The sequence below is a fragment of the Arctopsyche grandis genome, chromosome 9 (assembly GCF_051622035.1).
Source record: "Arctopsyche grandis isolate Sample6627 chromosome 9, ASM5162203v2, whole genome shotgun sequence".
Lineage (NCBI taxonomy): Eukaryota > Metazoa > Arthropoda > Insecta > Trichoptera > Hydropsychidae > Arctopsyche > Arctopsyche grandis.
Window position 1 is genome coordinate 10,289,487 of NC_135363.1, and position 19,730 is coordinate 10,309,216.

At 35.3% G+C, this 19,730-nt stretch overlaps 3 protein-coding genes across 3 annotated transcripts; 2 read left to right on the forward strand and 1 right to left on the reverse strand.

Annotated features, from left to right (window-relative positions):
• Positions 1–720: 720 nt before the first annotated feature.
• Positions 721–8,389, reverse strand: LOC143916349 (gem-associated protein 5-like). Its single transcript, XM_077437396.1, has 17 exons — positions 8,132–8,389; positions 7,827–8,015; positions 7,553–7,694; positions 7,251–7,467; positions 6,363–7,167; positions 6,095–6,283; positions 5,789–6,016; positions 5,527–5,710; positions 4,672–4,828; positions 4,433–4,592; positions 4,233–4,366; positions 4,023–4,144; positions 3,771–3,954; positions 3,319–3,687; positions 3,093–3,240; positions 2,022–2,309; positions 721–1,948 (listed from the first exon to the last, which is right to left on the reverse strand). The coding sequence occupies exons 2-17, from the start codon at positions 8,006–8,008 to the stop codon at positions 1,807–1,809; spliced, it is 3,651 nt and encodes a 1,216-aa protein (XP_077293522.1). The 5' UTR covers positions 8,009–8,015; positions 8,132–8,389; the 3' UTR covers positions 721–1,806.
• A 1,551-nt stretch (positions 8,390–9,940) lies between these two features.
• Positions 9,941–12,395, forward strand: Taldo (transaldolase). Its single transcript, XM_077438931.1, has 7 exons — positions 9,941–10,178; positions 11,019–11,142; positions 11,248–11,355; positions 11,430–11,561; positions 11,640–11,765; positions 11,840–12,068; positions 12,141–12,395. Exons 1-7 carry the CDS (start codon positions 10,115–10,117, stop codon positions 12,318–12,320), a joined length of 963 nt encoding a protein of 320 aa, XP_077295057.1. The 5' UTR covers positions 9,941–10,114; the 3' UTR covers positions 12,321–12,395.
• A 2,821-nt stretch (positions 12,396–15,216) lies between these two features.
• Positions 15,217–19,369, forward strand: LOC143917422 (endothelial lipase-like). The gene is made up of 3 exons (XM_077438930.1): positions 15,217–16,606; positions 18,386–18,680; positions 18,752–19,369. The coding sequence occupies exons 1-3, from the start codon at positions 16,525–16,527 to the stop codon at positions 19,344–19,346; spliced, it is 972 nt and encodes a 323-aa protein (XP_077295056.1). The 5' UTR covers positions 15,217–16,524; the 3' UTR covers positions 19,347–19,369.
• Positions 19,370–19,730: the final 361 nt, after the last annotated feature.

A 19,730-nucleotide genomic window follows, 5' to 3' on the forward strand; every position in this document is an offset into this window, starting at 1 on the left:
GATATCGAGGGCTGGAGGACCTTTACGAGCCGCATTATGGAAGTCACGACCCTCAGACACGAAACCATGAGAATATGGAGGTGAACTGTCGCTACCGACTACTGAACATATACATATGTAACTACTTTATATGACATATTTTCTAAGCTACCCGAAGAAAACAAATCATGTACATAAATCGGTAAACAGATTATTCCGCAAAAAGCGATATCGCGCATGTCACCAAAATCTCGATCACGGAACAGCTGGGACTCGAGTTATCGTTAGTACAATATTTGGCGTGGATAGCTTTCGATTGATGGGAGTTTTTGAGTACCAGGTGTTATCGCTTCGCTATCGAGATCGCTTTTTGTGGAATAATAACCGAACCACATCAATCATGCCAATTGTCAATTAATATAGCCAGCAGGTTGCGTTAATGCTAACCATCAAAAACTTGCTGGGTTGACCTCGATTAAAAACAAATATTTGGGAGTATTTCTGGAGTGCTGCTGATCAGACTTGGATATTTGTGACTCCAAGTCGATCGCTTCCCATCAGGGTTTGCCAATTTATCTGATTTCATTGTTTAAAAGGTCCTGATCAAATTGGTAAAAACCATCCTACATACTACTTGAATATAATTTCAAAATTTATATACCTACATATGTATATGTACAAGTATTAATTCCATAGGTAAAATATAAATTTTAATTAAAAAAATAGGCGTGTGTATATTTTACAATGTATATTTACACTAGTTAACAAAAACAAGCATAGAAATAAAAAGGTCGTATTAAAACATTGACCAATGGCGCGAGGCTCCAATGTCTTTGTAAATTATCTATCACGTTCATCAATAATATTGTTGCGTAGGGGTGGGTGGAGGATCCAAGTAAAAGGCCAAAGTCGTTTCACAGCATTTATTAGTGATTAAGGAGATACACGCACTGGCAGTGCTCCGTCCAGAATGTCTTGATATCGCATAAGTACCTCTTTATAAAGGAAAGGTCTCTCAGGGCATCTTCGATGTCCGGTTTGTTTCCTATTGTTATGGTCACGTACTAGTTGTGCCACGGAAGTCAGTCCCACGCTATCGCTGTGGGTTCTGAGAACCTTCTAGCGGAATGCGACCGAGTTACCGCTACCCCCGCTAAGTGCATTCGGGGGTATCTCATTGTTAGCCGACTTGTACTTAAGCCTGGAGATAATCCTCGAAACCAATTATAACGGTCACACAGTTTTTGGGATGCTACTCAGCCTAATCCTAATCCAAGTACGTAACAATATATTATATGATGATAAATTCAAGAAAGTTACTTCTTTTTATATTTCAGTTATATTATTTTCACTTTCATTTGATACAAACAAGTATTATATACATGTAGCTCAAAGTAATTGATCGCCATGTTTGCATGTGTATTTATATATTAATGGAAAAATTGAATTCAATGCAGTTGTATGGTAAGTAATCCACACAAGTGAAAATATAATAAGCGAGTAGTGTGTAATATAACAATATACACAAATGCATTATGTCACTACCGCGTACGTAATTATCAACAATAAAATATTTTTACATGCCACTTCCCTTTCGAAAATTGTCAGGTGAAAATGCACTCTCTATAATTTGAATGCGAAATCATTGACATTATACCAACGGACACAATAAAAAATTGGGAAATACATAATAATTAAAGGCAAAAAGAATTTTTAGGATATTATTCAATTTAAAAAAATAAAAATGAGTATCCAAGTAATTGTACATAAATACATGTACATATATGGGGTGGTTATGAATACAAAAAATATGGATATTATTGTATCTTAAGCATTATTTGATAAACTATCTGCTAAAACAGAATTGCCAGCATGTTTAGCAATTTCAGCAGCCAATGCCAGTTCAGTCTCTTCATTCGATTTTCCCAATACGTAGGCGGCCTCCTTAACCAAACCCAACGACAGTAAACTGAAACAATGTATACAAATAAACATATGTATGTACATCTCAAAATCTATTATAACTTATACTTGGCACATACCATTCTGCTGCTTTGCCAAAGTTAGAGCTAGCGATGTTAGCATCAGACCATATCTTTAAATGCTTCTCTGCAATGTGGTCAGCATTGCGAGCACGAGCGGCACATACAGCTTCGGCATGTAAGCCTGCCGCCGACAAAGCCATGCAACCTTCCTCAATATTATTGCCGGTGATTAATAAAACTCCTTGCCAAATTTTTCCCAAGCTATCCACAGAGGGATCTTGAGATTTTTTTCTGTCTTCACCCTCAATTTGAGAACCGTATAATGTAAACATTTCCTTCCAAAATCTATAAAATAACACATATGATATATTATCAATGGGACAATTTAATATAAAATAAAACAAATACGCATTAATCATGTAAAAATTTCATAAAATTGATACATGATTTAAAATAGAGTTACAATACGTATAGTAATAATTAATATCGGAATCGGAACTAAAACAGAAATCGGGAATCGGTATCCGGAACTGAAAATGGAGTCCGTATCCGAAACAAAAACAAAAACATATTTAATAATACGCAATTTCTTTTATTCTAATGCGCAAATGATTCGTTCTATGGAGCAGTTATTTTTTTAAATGCACCTTTAAATCGTAGACTAATTAAATCAATATAAATATATTTTAAACTAATTTAAAATTCCTCGGTCTTCCTCCCCACGTTCAAAATATACATTCTATATCCCCTCTTTTCATACGAACTACGCGAAAAATACCTTTTTCAGACGGTCCTGTTTACATTTTAATAAAGTTTTGAATGACCTTGATACATTTGTTTTCAGGAAAAGATTAGGTGATTTGTTTTTGCATTACTTTTATAGTTTCAAGTATATTGTTATTATTTTATAGTTATTAAGTACATATATAGTTATTAAGTATATTGTTTAATTTCGACTGCCATTTATTCATAAGATTGTTAAAATTAATGGTAATTTAGGTTAAATAATTGATTGTTAAAATTGTATTTAAATAATTGTATATGACTGTTTTTACCTAAATAAACAAATAAATAAATAAAATAAAAAATAAATAATCGAAAATACTAGTTGACTAAAAAGAATAAAACCTGTTAGAAATTGACGGTGCTAAACACAAAAGAGAAGTATTAAGTTTATTATGTGAAGCAGCATATTCTATGGTTCCTCGCAAGTCTCCAGATAATACTCCTATTATAGCCAAAGCATTCCAATTGTAGGTTTCCTTGTGAAAGTTTTCTGAAAAAATAAAATCACTTTCATTGATATACATATAACAAAAAAAAAAAATTTCTTGATCAATAGTATTTTACTTACGTTCATTTATTAAAATACCCATAATATCATCACGCTTGCCATATATTTTTAAATATTCCAATCCATCACTGTAGTCAATTTCGTCGGCATTTCCACTTTTAATTCTATTGAACAATTGACGACAGCCACCCGATGAAATATCGCGATATTCTTTCCAAAAATTAACCAACGGATAATTTTTCTTGTGAGATTTTTTATCTGAAGATTTGCTAACGGTCGCTAGTTCTAAACTTTCACCAGCGATATCGTTAGAAATTTTAGTGTCGGCTTCTGACGCGTTCGTTTTGTTCAACTCTTCATATTCCATCTGCAGCGTTGCCAAATTATCATCAAACTCCCGCAGCCTAGCAAGCGTTGATTTTTTCTTTTCTGCAATGATTCTATGCATCACAATACGATTCGAGTCAAAATTATAAAAATGTCAAATAAATTATATGCAAGTATGTACTAACGTTTTCTTTTAACGCCCACATTTTCTTGTGGTGGATGCTGATTAATATCCCATATTCTCAAAGTATAATCACCACCACTAGACATAACAAATTTCGTCGATAGAGGACACCAAACAGCTGAAAGGGCAGGATTTTGGTGATCGGCAAATGTGTGCAATAGACATTTATTTATTACATCCCAAATCTAAAACATATAAAATATATAAAAACCACATAAATTTTAACATTATTTTTCAGTAACCACTTTAATACCTGTACTGTGTAATCTTTAGAAGTGGATAATATGTGACCATTGTGATGTGGACTCCAGCATATACTTATAATATTTTCAGAATGAATTTCCAGATCCAAATATACTTCTAATTTTGTTTCTTCTATAAAAAACATTATAAAGAATAAATTTAAATGTAACTTAAACTACTAGTAAGATTAAGAACAAAAAATGAAATAAATGATTCTAACCTTCTGATTCGATAACTTTTAAAATTACTAAATTTTTGGAATTGGCCGTGACGGCAATTAAATCTGCACATGGAGATTCGTTTTCATCGGTAGACACTGCTGAAGGATGCCACTCTATTGACTGTATACGTTTCCTTGAAAAATATTAATTCACATTAAAAAATTCGTAATAGACATAATTTACAAATAATTTTGCATACTTATGGGGAAACGTGGCTGCAACAACTTCATAAGGATGTTCAGGCTTCATTAAAGCGAAGCCACCTTGCGGTGATCCAACGCATAGATATCGGCTGGTCCACGTCATTGTAGAAGTTTCCCAATTTTCATCGCATACTTTTACGGCTACTTTCTTTGGCTCTGAGGAAACGGCCAGATTTATTTGTCTATTAAACCAACAACATACTTTGTAGTTTGTTTGGTTTATAATAAAAAATACCTTTATTGGGATGCATCGCATCATAAACTACTAATATATCTCCACCGCATGCGAACAAATGATTCGCAGAATCCCAGCAAATGTGAAAAGCACCCAAGCACAACGAAAGTGGTAAAAGTTTTGCAGGACTTTCCGTCGATACATCTAGCAATCCTATCTGAAATTATTATTTGCATATTATATTACACTGCCATATTTTTTATATTCATTTAAAAAATGGTGTTTCCATAGGCTGGGGATACGGTCAACACACCTTCCCGCGTCCTACACATTAAACATTGATTCACAGAGACATCTACATATGTATTTCTAAGCCCGCTTTAAAGGCCAAGGAATTTGACCCTTAAATCCCTCAACATGAGGCCCCCCCCCCCCCAACGAATACAGTCTAAGAGACTCTTTCGTCGGAGAACGAGACGGTTGTTCATGAATATTGCACAAGAACAACCGCACATCACTGTTCTAATAAAAAAAACCACACTGTACATAACAAAGTACAAAATAAACAACGCATGAACACATAAAGCGCGCATGCGTTAAGAAATAATACCTGAAATGTGCTGTGCAAATTGACAAATTTGCAACATTTATACAAATCATCGAAATTCGAGCTGCTGAAATACTCGAAATTTTGCGAAAAAATGGGGAAAAGGTTGCCAATAAGTTGGAACTGTTTCAATGAAAATCAGATAAATTGGCAAAATCTGATAGGAAACGATGAACTTGGAGTCATATTCAAGGTCTGGCCAGCAGCAACTGGTGAGATTGAACCTGTGACCACTTTGTTTGAATGCGTATTATACGCTAACCACTAGTCTATGATACTGGTTTAGCTTAACAAAACAATATCATTACCCTGCCCTCGTATGTAGTGAATGCCAAGCATTTTTCTTTCGTTGGATGCCACGCCATGTTGAGAACTTTCCCGCTGATATTGTTCCAAAATTGTTTAATAAATTTAACTTTAACGTTATCATCAGATTTTCCATGAATCAATCTCCAAATACGGATCGTTCCATCTCCGGCACCGATGGCAAACCTGTCATAGAAAATATTGACCGTTACTACATATAAAACAAACAATATGTATCACACGTGTGAAAGACTGAATACATACGTCGTGGAATCGATTGGAGATATTTGAATATCGTAGACATATCCTCCCAACGTTGAATAAACATTAGTGACATTATTATTGATCAAGTGTCCCGCTAACAATCTATCCATACTAGCTGTCCATATGATGGGAACAGTATCGGCATCTATCGTTGCGCCTTGAACATTTGAAGTGATTCGAAATAGACCTCTTTTATGTTCGTTATGAACGTTTCGAAATGCGATTTTCCTGATAAAAAGAAATGAATAAAATCAATGTGATTTGAATTAAATTTTGCTATATTTTAATAATGCATGTGCACCGTACATATCATCTGCAGAAAACTTGATGCTGATTAGTTGCGATTCCTTCGATGCTGCGATTATTTCTGAAGATTTATACCAATAAATCGCTCCAAATGGATGTGTTACCCTTCGGACAAGCTTTTTTTTGACAGTTTTATTCAATGCTTGCGATAATATTAATGTGCCTCCCCACCGCCAGATGCATAAAGATCTGAAATTTTAACAATTTATATATAAGTCGAAATACAGTCGAAAACTTTCACAAAAAAAAGCATATAAATATTAAGTACCCATTCTTGCAACAACTTGCAAGATAAAAAGAATCTTTCGTCTTTTCTATTTCATTTACTGCAGTATTTTCAACTTTTTCATTGTCATTCAACTGCATTGAATTTACAGTGGTAGCAAGTGTATCAATTTCATTTTGTTCTACGGCTTCATTTTCTACAATTTTTTCTATTGGTTTTGATTTTTCCACTATTGGAATGACGGGTACTCCAGGTACTAGTCCATTTTTTTCATTTTCAGATATGTATTTAGTGTGACCAAATTCATCCATATCATTATCCGTATAAATGTCAAAAATATCAGACTGGTCTGCAGCTCCGTCGAACGTTTCATCTTCAGTGTGCAGTGTTTCGTTAAGCATTGCCGAATTATTCATCTTTTCTCGTTCATCTTTAATGATCTTCGGTATAAGCTTTGACCTTCCGTACTCATCGAACGCTTCAACGAGTCTGCTGGACGTAGTTTGCTTGTCACTAAAATCTGATTCTGGATTTTTGCTCGATTTTATCAATTCCAAAGTATCTTTACAATCTTTTAAAAAATCATTCAACTCCAATTTCGGCTGTTCCTCATCTATTATGTCAACTTTAGTTACAACTTCGTCTAAACTACGACTGTCGTCTTCTACACTATCGATCTGTCTTTCGAGTCTGTCTTGAATACTTTTGGAAACATTTGATTTAAATTGCTTTGTAGTAGTCTTCAATGGGTATCGGTCTAAATATTCACAGTCGAGAGTGGGACACCAGCTCAGCGAAGTTATTTCGGCATTATGACCAGGAGCTTTGTATACTATAGAAATTTTATCTAAAATGAACATAAACGATTACATACACATTATTGCATAAGATTTAACTGACGAAAGTTTTCAATATTTTAAGGAAACTCACCTGAAATTGATAAAACAACAACTACTCCTTGCCTCGTACCCACAGCTACCGTATTTGGCTTATGCGGACACACCGACATACAAATCGGTTTAAAGAACTTCATAACATTTTGATCACGTTGTACATTATTGGATTTTATATTCCAAAGTGCTAGCATACTCAAACTGCCGATCGATAATATCCGATTCGCATCGAGAAAGACCACGCTTATTACACTCTTAACAAAAATAAAAAGAATTAGAAATTTACATAAATGTACTAGTATAAAATGAAAATACATGATGTGTGTATATAATTAATACCTCTTTTTTTAATGCGTGCGTATTATGAGCTATATTGTTTGAAAATGTTTCAGCATTCCACAACTTAACGTAACCATCGTCTGCTCCGGATACAAACAACCTTGAAGTCAACCAATTGGGACAAAGAGTAATGCAAGTCACCCTGAAATATATAACAAAATATGAATCAAAATGTGTCAAATAAAATGTAAATAAATAAATAACACTTAATGAGTCACTTTTCAAATACTGAATCTAATCTAAAACACTAGTTCTAATCAAAGCAATACATTACCTGTCTTTATGAGCCGACTGAATGATTTTTACATCGGAGAAATACAATGGAGACGTTTTGTTCGGTACGAGGATGGCTATATCGGTGGATAAAGTTCCATACACGACGTAGCCATCAGCTCCCACTGATAGACAATTGCTGAGGAACCAATTCGGCGAAGGTGGAATTATCAATTCACTCATTGTCGCGCTGTGAATTATAGTACAGACATAATCAATAACCAGGTCGAAGGAGAAAATGTAAAACATATATCCGCAAAGTATCCTTGTATAAATGTTATGTGCGTGAGATTTTGAAATACTAACCTACAAATTGGAAATCTTACGGTTGACAATTAAACAGCTGATCTGATTCAGTTGTACCCCGGCGCCCACAGATTTTAGTTCAACATATTTTAGCGCACAAAGTGCGACTGGATTGGAATATGCTATGGAATAAAGAAAACGATCGAAGTATAATACGAGCCGACGATAACAAGACAGTGTAATCAAAAGCAAACGGCAAAGTGCGCGCTCCAACTTAAGTATCTACATTCGATAGGTTTCGCGAACACGTTGCTTATGGTCGATGTTTTTGGGGATCGAAACAAAATGGATTTCGCAACTAATCGAATTGCCAAGTTTAAATTAGATAATACAAGCACATTCAGAAAACTGTCAGAATAATCAGAATCAAACCACCGGCCGATTGGCGATTACATTATACCTAGTTAGTTTGTAGTGATACTAGTAGGGACCGAAGTGGACTCTTCCCTTTTGTTCAAATGTATAATTGCACACACCTTAGACCCGACGGCTTCAATACATAAAAATACGTGTGTTGGGATAAGAGATTAATATCTCCGAGGTTAGCCGAGTGCAGTCGAGCCATACTCGTACAGTATACAAGTATAGTATGATCGCGAGGAAGTCGGCTAGTTGCCCTCTTTAGCGGAAGGACTAGCCGAGTTTGTTGCTCTGGATTATATAATGGTTGAGTGATGTCATTCTGCTTTCGAGAGCTTGAGGCTATATTTTGTCTCCGGGTGACGAGATCATACTTCTGGAAGTTTCCATGGCCATTGAAGTCAAGTTAGTGTGAAGCTGTGCCTCAAGGTTGCTCGGTATACGATCGGGTGATGAAATCATCTTCTGGAAGAGTCTAATTGGGTCGTTGCTCTTGAATATCGAAGATAATTCCAGGCGAAGTTAGCTCTGCATATTTTTACAGGAGCGCGATGATGCCATCGCACCAGTGCCGGTTTTAGGGGGGGGGGGGCTAGGTCGGGCGGCGCCCGAGGGCGCCGAACAATGTGCCAAAGGCGCTTTGAAATTTAAAATTAGAGCGCCAAAAGCCATTCAAAATTTTAGATTAGAGCGCCAAAGGAGAAAGCTGTTGAAAGGATGTTTAGAAAAAATTGCTCGAGGGCGCCATCGGGTGTAAGGCCGGCACTGCATCGCACGACTTATGTATATATGAGATCACTGTTTTTGATTAGGGATAATACAAGTTGTGTTATATTCCTACACACGATCCGAATAAAATTATTAATTAATTAGTTAACCCTCATATAACGCTAGTGAGTTAACCCTCATATAACGCTAGTTAGTTAACCCTCATATAACGCTTTGTATTTGTTCCCCGAGAAAGTATTGTACAGGAGCACCATCGAGGGCACTAGAGGGTGTCAATATATAGTCAATAAATAGCAAGAATTCCGATTTTGTAACTTTGAAATGAAAAAAGCCAAGTACTGAGTTTGTAATTTTCCGCATCTATCTATAACGGTTCAATGATTATTCCGTAAAAAGAGATCTCGCGCACGTCACTAAAATTTATAAATTTTGACACCCAAAAACTCCATGAATGAGAACTCTATTGCCAGATATTTCTTTAGTAATTTGCGTAATCCGTTTACCATTTATAACAGGTGTGGGCAAACTGCGGCCCGCGGGCCACATGCAGTGCAATTCGAGTTTTTCTGCGGCCCGCCAAATTATTAGTTATTAGAGGATCACTTATTTTTTATGTTGAAATTCTTTTTCATGACAGTAAATAATGTATAAATAGTATTTTACTTGCGGCGAGACGTTCATTTTTGATTCCTAATGCCTATCTTCAGTCAAAAAGTTTGTCCAGACCTGATCTATAAAAAATTAAGATAAGAGAGTGGCAAAAAGGTGAAGTGTGTGATTTGAAGTTCGAAACCACGTGTGGCCTTTCAGAAGTCAGTCGTCAGTCGTCAACCGCCTGTCAGTCGGTTCGGTCGTTGTTCGGAGATCTGAGTAAAGTAAAATCCGAGATTGAAGATGACCGCTTTAGAGCAGCTGAAGAAGATGACGGTGGTGGTGGCCGACACGGGAGACTTTAACGGTAAACGGTTAATCGAAAATCGAATGCTTTTGCGTTTGTCATACATATTTGTTTGAAAACCGCAAAAGACGGCATTTCGCTGCGGGCTATTATAACTATGACTGTGATCTACAACCCTGACCAATTTATAAATTGGACCACTTTCGATCAATCACACACACACACATGCTCTACTAATAAGATTCAAATTGCACAATACTCCAGTTTTACTGCAATTTATTGCGTTTACATGTGTAAAACCAGAGGTCAACTTGACCTCTGCTTCATAGCACTTGCAGTGTGAAGGTGAACTTTGTAATATGGTGTAAGTAAATGTTGGTAAATTTTCCATATGTAACGGCACGGTGGATTTTTTGTCGAATGTTTTTGTTTTGTCACAAAGTATTCCATACTCGGAATGATTACATGCTTGGATTGTATAAGAAATAGTTTATATTTTTAATAACATAAACAATGACTTTACCAAAAAATGTATTGCTTTTATAATATGTCGATGTCTTCGTGTACATTTTTAATTATATTAATTTAATATTACAATCTGAAGTCGTACCATTTCTATTCTATTATTAACCTTTATCATTTTCTTATCTTTGCCGCTCTTTTCAATTGAACTTTTCCTGTGTTTCTATCTACATATATAGCATCATTTGAATAGCGTTTGGTATTCTCGAGTAATAAGGAAAACTTAAACGTAAAATTGTGCCCCCATAATTGCGTTTTAAAACTCTAATCAGTATTGCGAATCATCATTCATCAGAATGTCCTTTAAATACCTTTTAAAATGTAAATTACTCAAATGTTTATGGAAAAAGTTGATAAATTTCATAAAAACTTTTACAGCAATGAATACATATAAACCGAGGGATGCTACAACAAATCCTTCGCTGATCCTTTCTGCTTCCGGAATGGAACAATATCAACCACTCATCACGAAAGCCCTACGATATGGAAAATCAAAAGCTTCGTATGTATACTATTATATTTTAAAAATCAATAGCTAATATTCGAGGGTCAAAAAAATCATCTCCAATCCGTTTATCATAAAAAAAATATAATGCAATTGTTATAGGAATTTGGATGATCAAATTTCGGAAACGATAGACATGCTTTGTGTGCTATTTGGCTGTGAAATATTGAAAATTATTCCCGGTCGTGTATCCACCGAAGTCGACGCAAGGTATTTTAAAGATATTTTAGTATAATATTATAATTATAAGTTGCAATACTTATTTAAATAAATAATTTCTCCAGATTATCGTTCGACAAAGAAGCGAGTATTACAAAAGCTTTGAAACTCATAAAATTGTACAAAGAGAATGGCATCAATAAGGATAGAGTTCTTATAAAATTGGCATCTACTTGGGAAGGAATCCAAGCGGCGAGGTGAATTTTATAGTTTTATATCAATGTTTAAATATAATTACATAAATATGTAAATCTATTTTCTATTTTTATATTCAGAGAACTGGAAAAAAAGCATGGAATTCATTGCAATCTCACTTTATTGTTCTCATTTGGCCAAGCTGTAGCGTGCGCTGAAGCTGGTGTCACTTTGATCTCGCCATTTGTAGGACGAATCATGGATTGGTAACTATATTTAATGTTTTATACGTATGTAAATATGTATACATGTACGCATATAACTGTGTTCTCCATTTTAGGTATGTGTCTAACACGTCTCAAAAATCTTTCGCTCCGTTGGAAGATCCCGGCGTAATATCGGTGACAAAAATCTACAATTATTATAAGACGCATGGCTATAAGACTGAAGTTATGGGAGCTTCCTTCAGAAACGTTGGGGAAATTTGCGCTCTTGCTGGATGCGATCTTCTTACCATCAGCCCTAAACTGTTACAAGAACTCGAAGATTCAAAACAGCCGTTGGAAAAGGTATATATTTTTCATTATAGCTTTTTCACATACATTTTTATTTTACTTTTTCAATTTAATTTTTATTTTTAGATGTTGGATGCCAATTCAGCATCTTTGAAGTGCTCTTTAGAAAAAATATCATTGTCTGAAGCAGAATTTCGTTGGGAGTTGAACGAAGACCAAATGGCCACCGATAAACTGTCTGATGGAATTAGAAAATTTGCAGTTGATTCACGCAAACTCGAATCTATGTTGAAGAAACTCGCTTAATTTACTTATGGATTGTTAAATTTAAGGGTATTTGGGACTCACAATTGGAAACATTCCTATTTTTTTTTATTATATTTTGATACAATGATATTTTTTTGTACAACATCGTTAATTTTTATAAAACTGTTTACATAGATATAAAATCAAAATTCGAATTGAATGGGGTATAAAAGTTTTAATGAGTTATCGGAATCGTACATACTATATGTAGATTGATGGTTTAAATGTAATTATGTTAAATTTATTGTACCTATAATCAGTGGGATTGTAAAATGTATACAACATCCTCAATAATGAGTAATAAAGGTACATTTTAAAATATGTACACTGATAAAAATTGTAACACCAGTGATGTTTAAATAGACATGTAGTTTTTCCATTATGAACCTCTTGTGTATTTATTCTTTATGTTAAGTTCTTATTGGCGTTTTAAAATTTTCAATTTACACATGTATGTATATTATCATTCACCATCCACTGCTGGATTAAGGTCTCTCTAACACGCTTCTATTCATCTCTGTTTTAAGCAACTCTCATCTATCTCATTCCACACATTTTTGATTTCATCCACCCATCTACACTGTGGCCTTCCTTGCACCATTTTACATTCTCTCGGGTACCATTAGAGCACTTGTTTCGTCCATTCTTCTAGCTATGTGACCCACCCATTGCCATTTCAATTTCTTTACTCTCACCGTTACATCAACCCCCTTTCTTATACTTCTAACCCACGTATTCCGTTTTCTATCTATCCTCGATTTGTCAAGCATACAGCGTACCATACTCCTTCGAATGCACTGGACCTCATGCAGCATTCTGGCGTTTAGTGCCCAAGTTTCGCATCTATACGTCATCACTGAGAAGTCACATTTATCGAAGATCTTTTTCTTCAGTCACAGTTGCATTTTAGATTATAATACAGCATTCATTCGCCCAAATACACTCCATTCTGATTTCATACGTCTCCTTATTTCCTCTTTTTATTACCGGACTTGACCTAGATATAAATAATTTTTAACTACTTCTACTGCCCTATTGTCTAATGTAATCAGGCATGCAATATTTATTATACATTCATTTAGTCTTATCTATGTTAATTTTGAGCCCTGCTTTTCTTACCCCGCTATGTGAGTCTATTAAGTAAGTCAGCTGGATTGCGGGCTATTTGTACTATATTGTTTGTGAACTGACTGTGACTCAAGAAGCGACCGTTGTTGTTCAGACCTACTTTGTCCCATTCCAAGTTCCTCAAAACACCCTCAAGCACCACATTAAATAGGTTGTGTCTCCATGCCTGATTCTTTAAATCTATCAGTATCTGAAAAATTCTTAACCAAAGCTGTGGTATTCTTATATATTGCAGCTGGGTCTGGTTCACTGCATCGAAAGTCGAAAGATCGAAAAGAATTTATGCATGGTAAACGGTTCTATGTTTATATAATATACATATATAAGTGGCGTGCGGAAAAAATTCTCCCTTTTTATTGTCATACAGCCTTACTTAATGTGCACAGGCAGGATACAAGAGGAACAGCCTGTTCCTCTTGTATCCTGCTCGCGCAAATTAAGTAAGGCTGTACGACAAAAAGAGAGAGAATTTTACCACACGCTACTGATTTATATAGTACCCGCTCTTCAGATGTATGCATAGTAAACGAACATCGTTCTAAAGATTTCGATTTTTCGACTTTCGATGCGGTGACGGCCACCAATTGCAGCTAACAGCTCCACATAGGGTTCCGGCATACCTTATATTTGTAGGACGTTAAGTACTACATTATGACTATGTGATCCAAACATAAGCACACGCACAAACACGCAGTTTTTCATAGAACCTATCAACCGCCTAAGTCGAAGTGTATATAGGTGTAAAAGGTGACCGTGAAAAAGTCGAAAATGTTCGTTTACCGTGCATACATATGAAAAACGGTTAGTATATATGTATGTATATCAGTGGCGTGCGGTAAAAGTCTCTCTCCCCCTGTCGTACATCCTCACTTAATTTGCGCGAGTAGGATACAACAGGAACAAGAGGAACAGTCTTTTCCTCCCGTATCCTGCGCGCGCACATTAAACAAGGCTGAATGACAAAAAGAGATAATTTCACCGCATGCCACTCATATATATTATACATATATACATACATAGTACCGTTTACGATGCACCCTTTTTTATCTTTCGATTTGCGATCTTTGCCTTCCGATATTTGCTTTTTAGACCTTTTCACTTTCAGTCCCGTGAGGTAGACTCATTACACACATACCAGACTTAATGACCATTAATTTGATAGGTTTGCCACTGACTTCATGGGATTCCACGCCATTCGTTAAATCATGGAAGTCGCCATCACACAGCAGATACGAATAATACCCGTCACGATTTCGAATGAAAATCAAAACACTATTTGGAATGAATGTATGTAATGTATGATGAAAATAAAAATAATTTGAAATTTTTCCTTTTTAATTAGAAAATAAAAATGGGGGTTTGCCTAGATGCGAGCCGGTTGATAGAATTTTAGCAACACATCACTGCATGTAATGTATATGAAAAAAACTATTCTATTAAATTTTGTACGTTTTTTTTATTCAACAAGCGGAAAGATTTATCATTGATAATGGAACAAAATTGTAGATTGATATCTAGCAATTCGTTGTAATAGGTTTTTTATATCATTAACATTCCAGAGAAGTCTACTAGTTAAAGTTTTACCCATATTTCTAAATTAACTGTAGCTTTGAACTTCCATCCATATGAGAACAAAAATCGCCACATCAATAAAAAAAAGTTTAATCCACAAGCCACGTCCATAAATAAATATAGTTTTTTTATTTTCACATAGATATTGCTGCGTAGGGGTGGGTGGAGGATTCAAGTAAGAGGCCAAAGTCGTTTCACAGCATTTATTGGTGATTAAGGAGATACACACAATGTCTTGATATGGTCTTAGTACCTCCTTATAAAGGGACAGGTTGCTCAGGGCATCTTCGACGTCCGGTTACTTCCCCATTGTTTAGTCACGTACTCGGATATGCAGTCCCACGCTTTGGCGTTGTCAGTTCTAAGAACTCCACGGGATTGCGACCGCTAAGTGCATTCGGGGGTCGGGTTAGCCGACTTGCACTTAAGCCTGGAGATAATCCTCGAAACCAATTATAACGGCGGCTCCTTTATAGCATACGCTACAATATGTACCAGGAAGGCCTAACAGGTAAAGCCCAATGCGCCTTCCTAGACAATTAATTACAAACATTGCAGCATTTTTTATTACATAAATCGCTGTATTTCGAAAGGCTGAAGAAATCGAAATTAACAATTAATTAATTAATCCATAAAGACATCTAGGGATTTAGACTTGTACATAAATTTTTACATATTGTACATAAATCAAATTCAGATATTTGAGACATAGCGGGTAGGATGGTTTTTGCCAATTTGATGGGAGGAACCATTTTAACAATGAAATCAGATAAATTGGCAAACTCTGATAGGAAACGATCGACTTGGAGTCACAAATATCCAAATCTGACCAACAGCATTAAAGATTAGCACTGGATTGAATCTGATAACCTCTCGGAGCTAAACATAAACGCAACCACCGAGCCATATTGCTGGCTTTATGTATAGAGTTTTTCCTTTATTTGGTTTACCAAACACTTCTGAAAGAAAAAGCAATACTTTTAATAAGTTTTTATTGAAATGGCATGTAAGTTGGAAAAAAAGTTTTATAGCGGCAAGAATATCAGACACTACAGACAAAAAAAAGATATTAAAATTACCGAACAATGACAAAATTTAATTTCCCAATACTCATTCGAATTGAATAAATTTTTTGCGTATGAAAATCACACTTCATATTGGTGGCGAGCTTCAAAACCTGGCCTTGCCATAATGATCGACTGAAATTAACAAATAGTACATAATTAAATTAAGTATGGGATATGATACTATTGTATTAAATTAAAATAAAACGTGTATTTTCAAATGACTATATGAGGGCCGTTTGAAAAGCGTGGTAAATTTTCATGAAATGGTATCACAATTCATAGATTGACGTTAGTATTGGAATGTGACAATTCTCAAACGACTTCTAACAAATGTGACTAATAGTCAACAATTGATAACGTTCTAAATATTTGTATTTGTCACAAAAAATGCCCCTTTGCCACTATGTATAGTCACACGAATCAACCATTGCAATTGCATGAATTGGACTTCATCTACTACATTTCTTGAACTTCACCCGTGCAATTTCTTTCTGTCTCTGGAATTGAAAATTTGGTTCGGTGGGAAGAAATTTTGAACTTAAAGTCACCGACTAATTTATTTATTTAATGTTTAATTCATATCAGGAAGATCTAAAATATAACCCCAATGCACCTTCCTGGCCAGAAACATTGTATATTTGATACTAACATAATACAAAGTAAATACATATCAATTAAATAGTTAACGACCGAAGACTCGCATATGAGTCTTAGCTAAAACAAAGTCAGCGGACCGTGGAATAACATACGAGTCTTAGTAAAACCATTTCAACGGGCCGAAGACTCGCATGTGAGTGTTCTGTTTCGAGTTACAGCTAACTGAAATGACTTTTTTCGTGGAATGGTTCTCAACATGTTGTCAAGAATATTGAAATACACTTGAAGCTGCCGGCTGCAGCGCATTGTTTAATAAGAAACTTCGCGGTCGCTAACTTGTTAACATCTTCAGAGACATCTATGGTCAAATTTGTAAACTTTGTAAATTTATATAATTCAGCGAAATTCGAGATTGCTGAAAACTCGAGATTTTGCGAGAAAATGGGTAAGGTTGGCAATTTTTTGGAACTGTTTCGATGAAAATCAGATAAATTGGCAAACTCTGATAGGAAACAATCGACCTGGAGTCATAAATCCAAGGTCTGGCCAGCAGAAACCAGTGGAATTTGAACCTGTGACCACTCTGTTCAAAGTATTATATGCTAACTACTAGTCTATTCTGCTGGTTTAACAAAATCTATAAATTTTTTAAGATGGGATGAAAAAATTTTTAAATTTCTGTATTAAATGGATGGCCCCCTAAGAAAAGACAAAAAAAAAAGAATTTTACTTGCTTTTATTCCAAACTTTTCAAATCACCCTCGCATATGTATGCACATCCAGGCATACTTTTAATAAAGATTTTAATTATATTGCATACAAATTGGACATCAATCCACCAAGGAGTCAATCGCTAACTCACTTTGGTAACAAAGTGATGCGATTAGAGATATTTCAAAATTTCTATTATTCTTTCTGCTTATAATGTGGATACAAAAAGTATTGATACTGATTTGCTGTCTGGTTTTCTTCACCAAATGCGAAGAAGAGTCACTGAAAGAAGATACCATTTTAGCAACATGTACGTGACACATTTATCTCCCTTTGCCCAACATTTTAAAAACACATACATCGATGCGGTGCAAACGATCAACAAGCGCCAGACAGACTGAACCACAGATTAACGACACGTGTACCTTATGCGTGCGCACTGCTCGCACTTACACTAAGCGAAATCTACCCGAAGTCCCGACATACCTACCCTGTATACGTTCTGTGCTTCTGATACTATAGTTCCGAATTTTGCCTTATTAAACTCGCCAGAAAGATCCAACTCAATTTTAATAATTGCATCTGTGCACATCGAAAGTTTACTCGTCATCTGATGTGCAATCTATCATTCGTGAAGTCGAGAATTGCGTTTAAAGCAGCCATCCAGTTAATCTGTGGTTCAGTCTGTCTGGCGCTTGTCGATCGTTTGCACCAAACCTGTTCTGTTCAATCATCTTGACCATTTTATTTATACTAAATGGTGGTTTCCGTATTATTACATGCTATAAAACCTTTCATCTGTCCTCAACAGTGGGGTTTGGTGCAAATCCTTTAAAAAGTTATGAAAAATTACAAACCTATTGTTTTGATAATCAGTTATCTACAAATAAATTGTCGGGTGTTGCATTACAAATTTAACAAATATCAAGTTCAAATTCAATATTTTGTTTCTTAGAATTGTTACTCAAAATATTAATCTATTTTCTACAGGTCCTCAGAGTGTGTATGACTTTACATTTTCATCGACGTCGACAGATTCTTTAAAAATTAATTTGGTGGTTGGGTCACCGTCTGCTTATCACATATACAATATAAGCCAAGCTATTTCTTTGCTGTCGGACAAAGCGTTTAGGAAGGATTATAAAACAGTATTATTCGTGCATGGGTATACTGATAGGCCAGACGGATTAGCAGCACCTAAGTTAGTTGCAGCTTATCAAACAAGAGGAAAACACAACATCTTGTTGCTGAATTGTAACTCTCTCACTGGATTTGAATATTTCAGGTAAGAATCTTATTAAAATATATCTTATCATTAAAATTCTATCTGTTAATTAACAAAAATAAATTCATCAGATCTTCAAGGGCAGTGCGTTACATCGGGAAACGGCTAGGCAATGTCCTATCCCAATTCTACAAATCCAAGTTTAATATGGATACTCTAGACTTGGTTGGTCACAGTTTGGGCGCTCAAATCCTTGGTTTTGCTGGAAAATCTTATCTAAAGTCGACCGGAAAGTTATTACCTCGTATAACAGCTTTGGATGTAGCAGCTGTTTGCTTCAAAGGTCTCAATAATGATGAACGGTTATTTAAGGGTGACGCTGAGTTCGTTCAGGTGTTGCATACAAACGCTGGGGGGATGGGAATGAGAGTGCCCGTAGGAGATATTGATTTTTACATAAACGGAGGTAATAATCAACCACCGCTCTTCGGCCTGATCTGCTTGTGGACATGCAGCCATAACAGAGCAGTCGACATATGGAAGTTTGCGGTAGAGAATCAAAATAAATTCGTTGGAACTCAGTGTTTCAATCTCAAAGAAATTGATCGGGATCGATGTTTTAAAAAGGGTAGAAAAACAGCCATATTAGGACCAGATGCCGATCCCAAAATTAAAGGCATGTATTACGTAAAAACCACAAATAGAGCACCTTTTTCCATGGATTGAGAAGAAAATCGGCCAAGTTGTTCAAAAAAAAAATAATTTGTTACTAAAAAAACCAATATGTATTCTATAAATCCATCAATTTCAATATATCCATATCTGTTCAATCATCTACACCATTTTATTTATACTAAATGGTGGTTTCCGTATTATTGCATGCTATAAAACCTTGCATCTTAGCTCAACAGTGTTATACTGGCAATATTAAGTATTTTGTGAAGTTTTAACCACTTCATCGCCATAAGTGCATCGATGCGCGCTTCTTCGTATTTAAGGCTATGGCTTGAAATTAATTTTGGTTTCTTCACAGTGACATCTAAAAATACCCTCTAATACTAATGAAATTGAAAAAACTCAATATTTTTAGTTGGTTTGTGATATATTCAA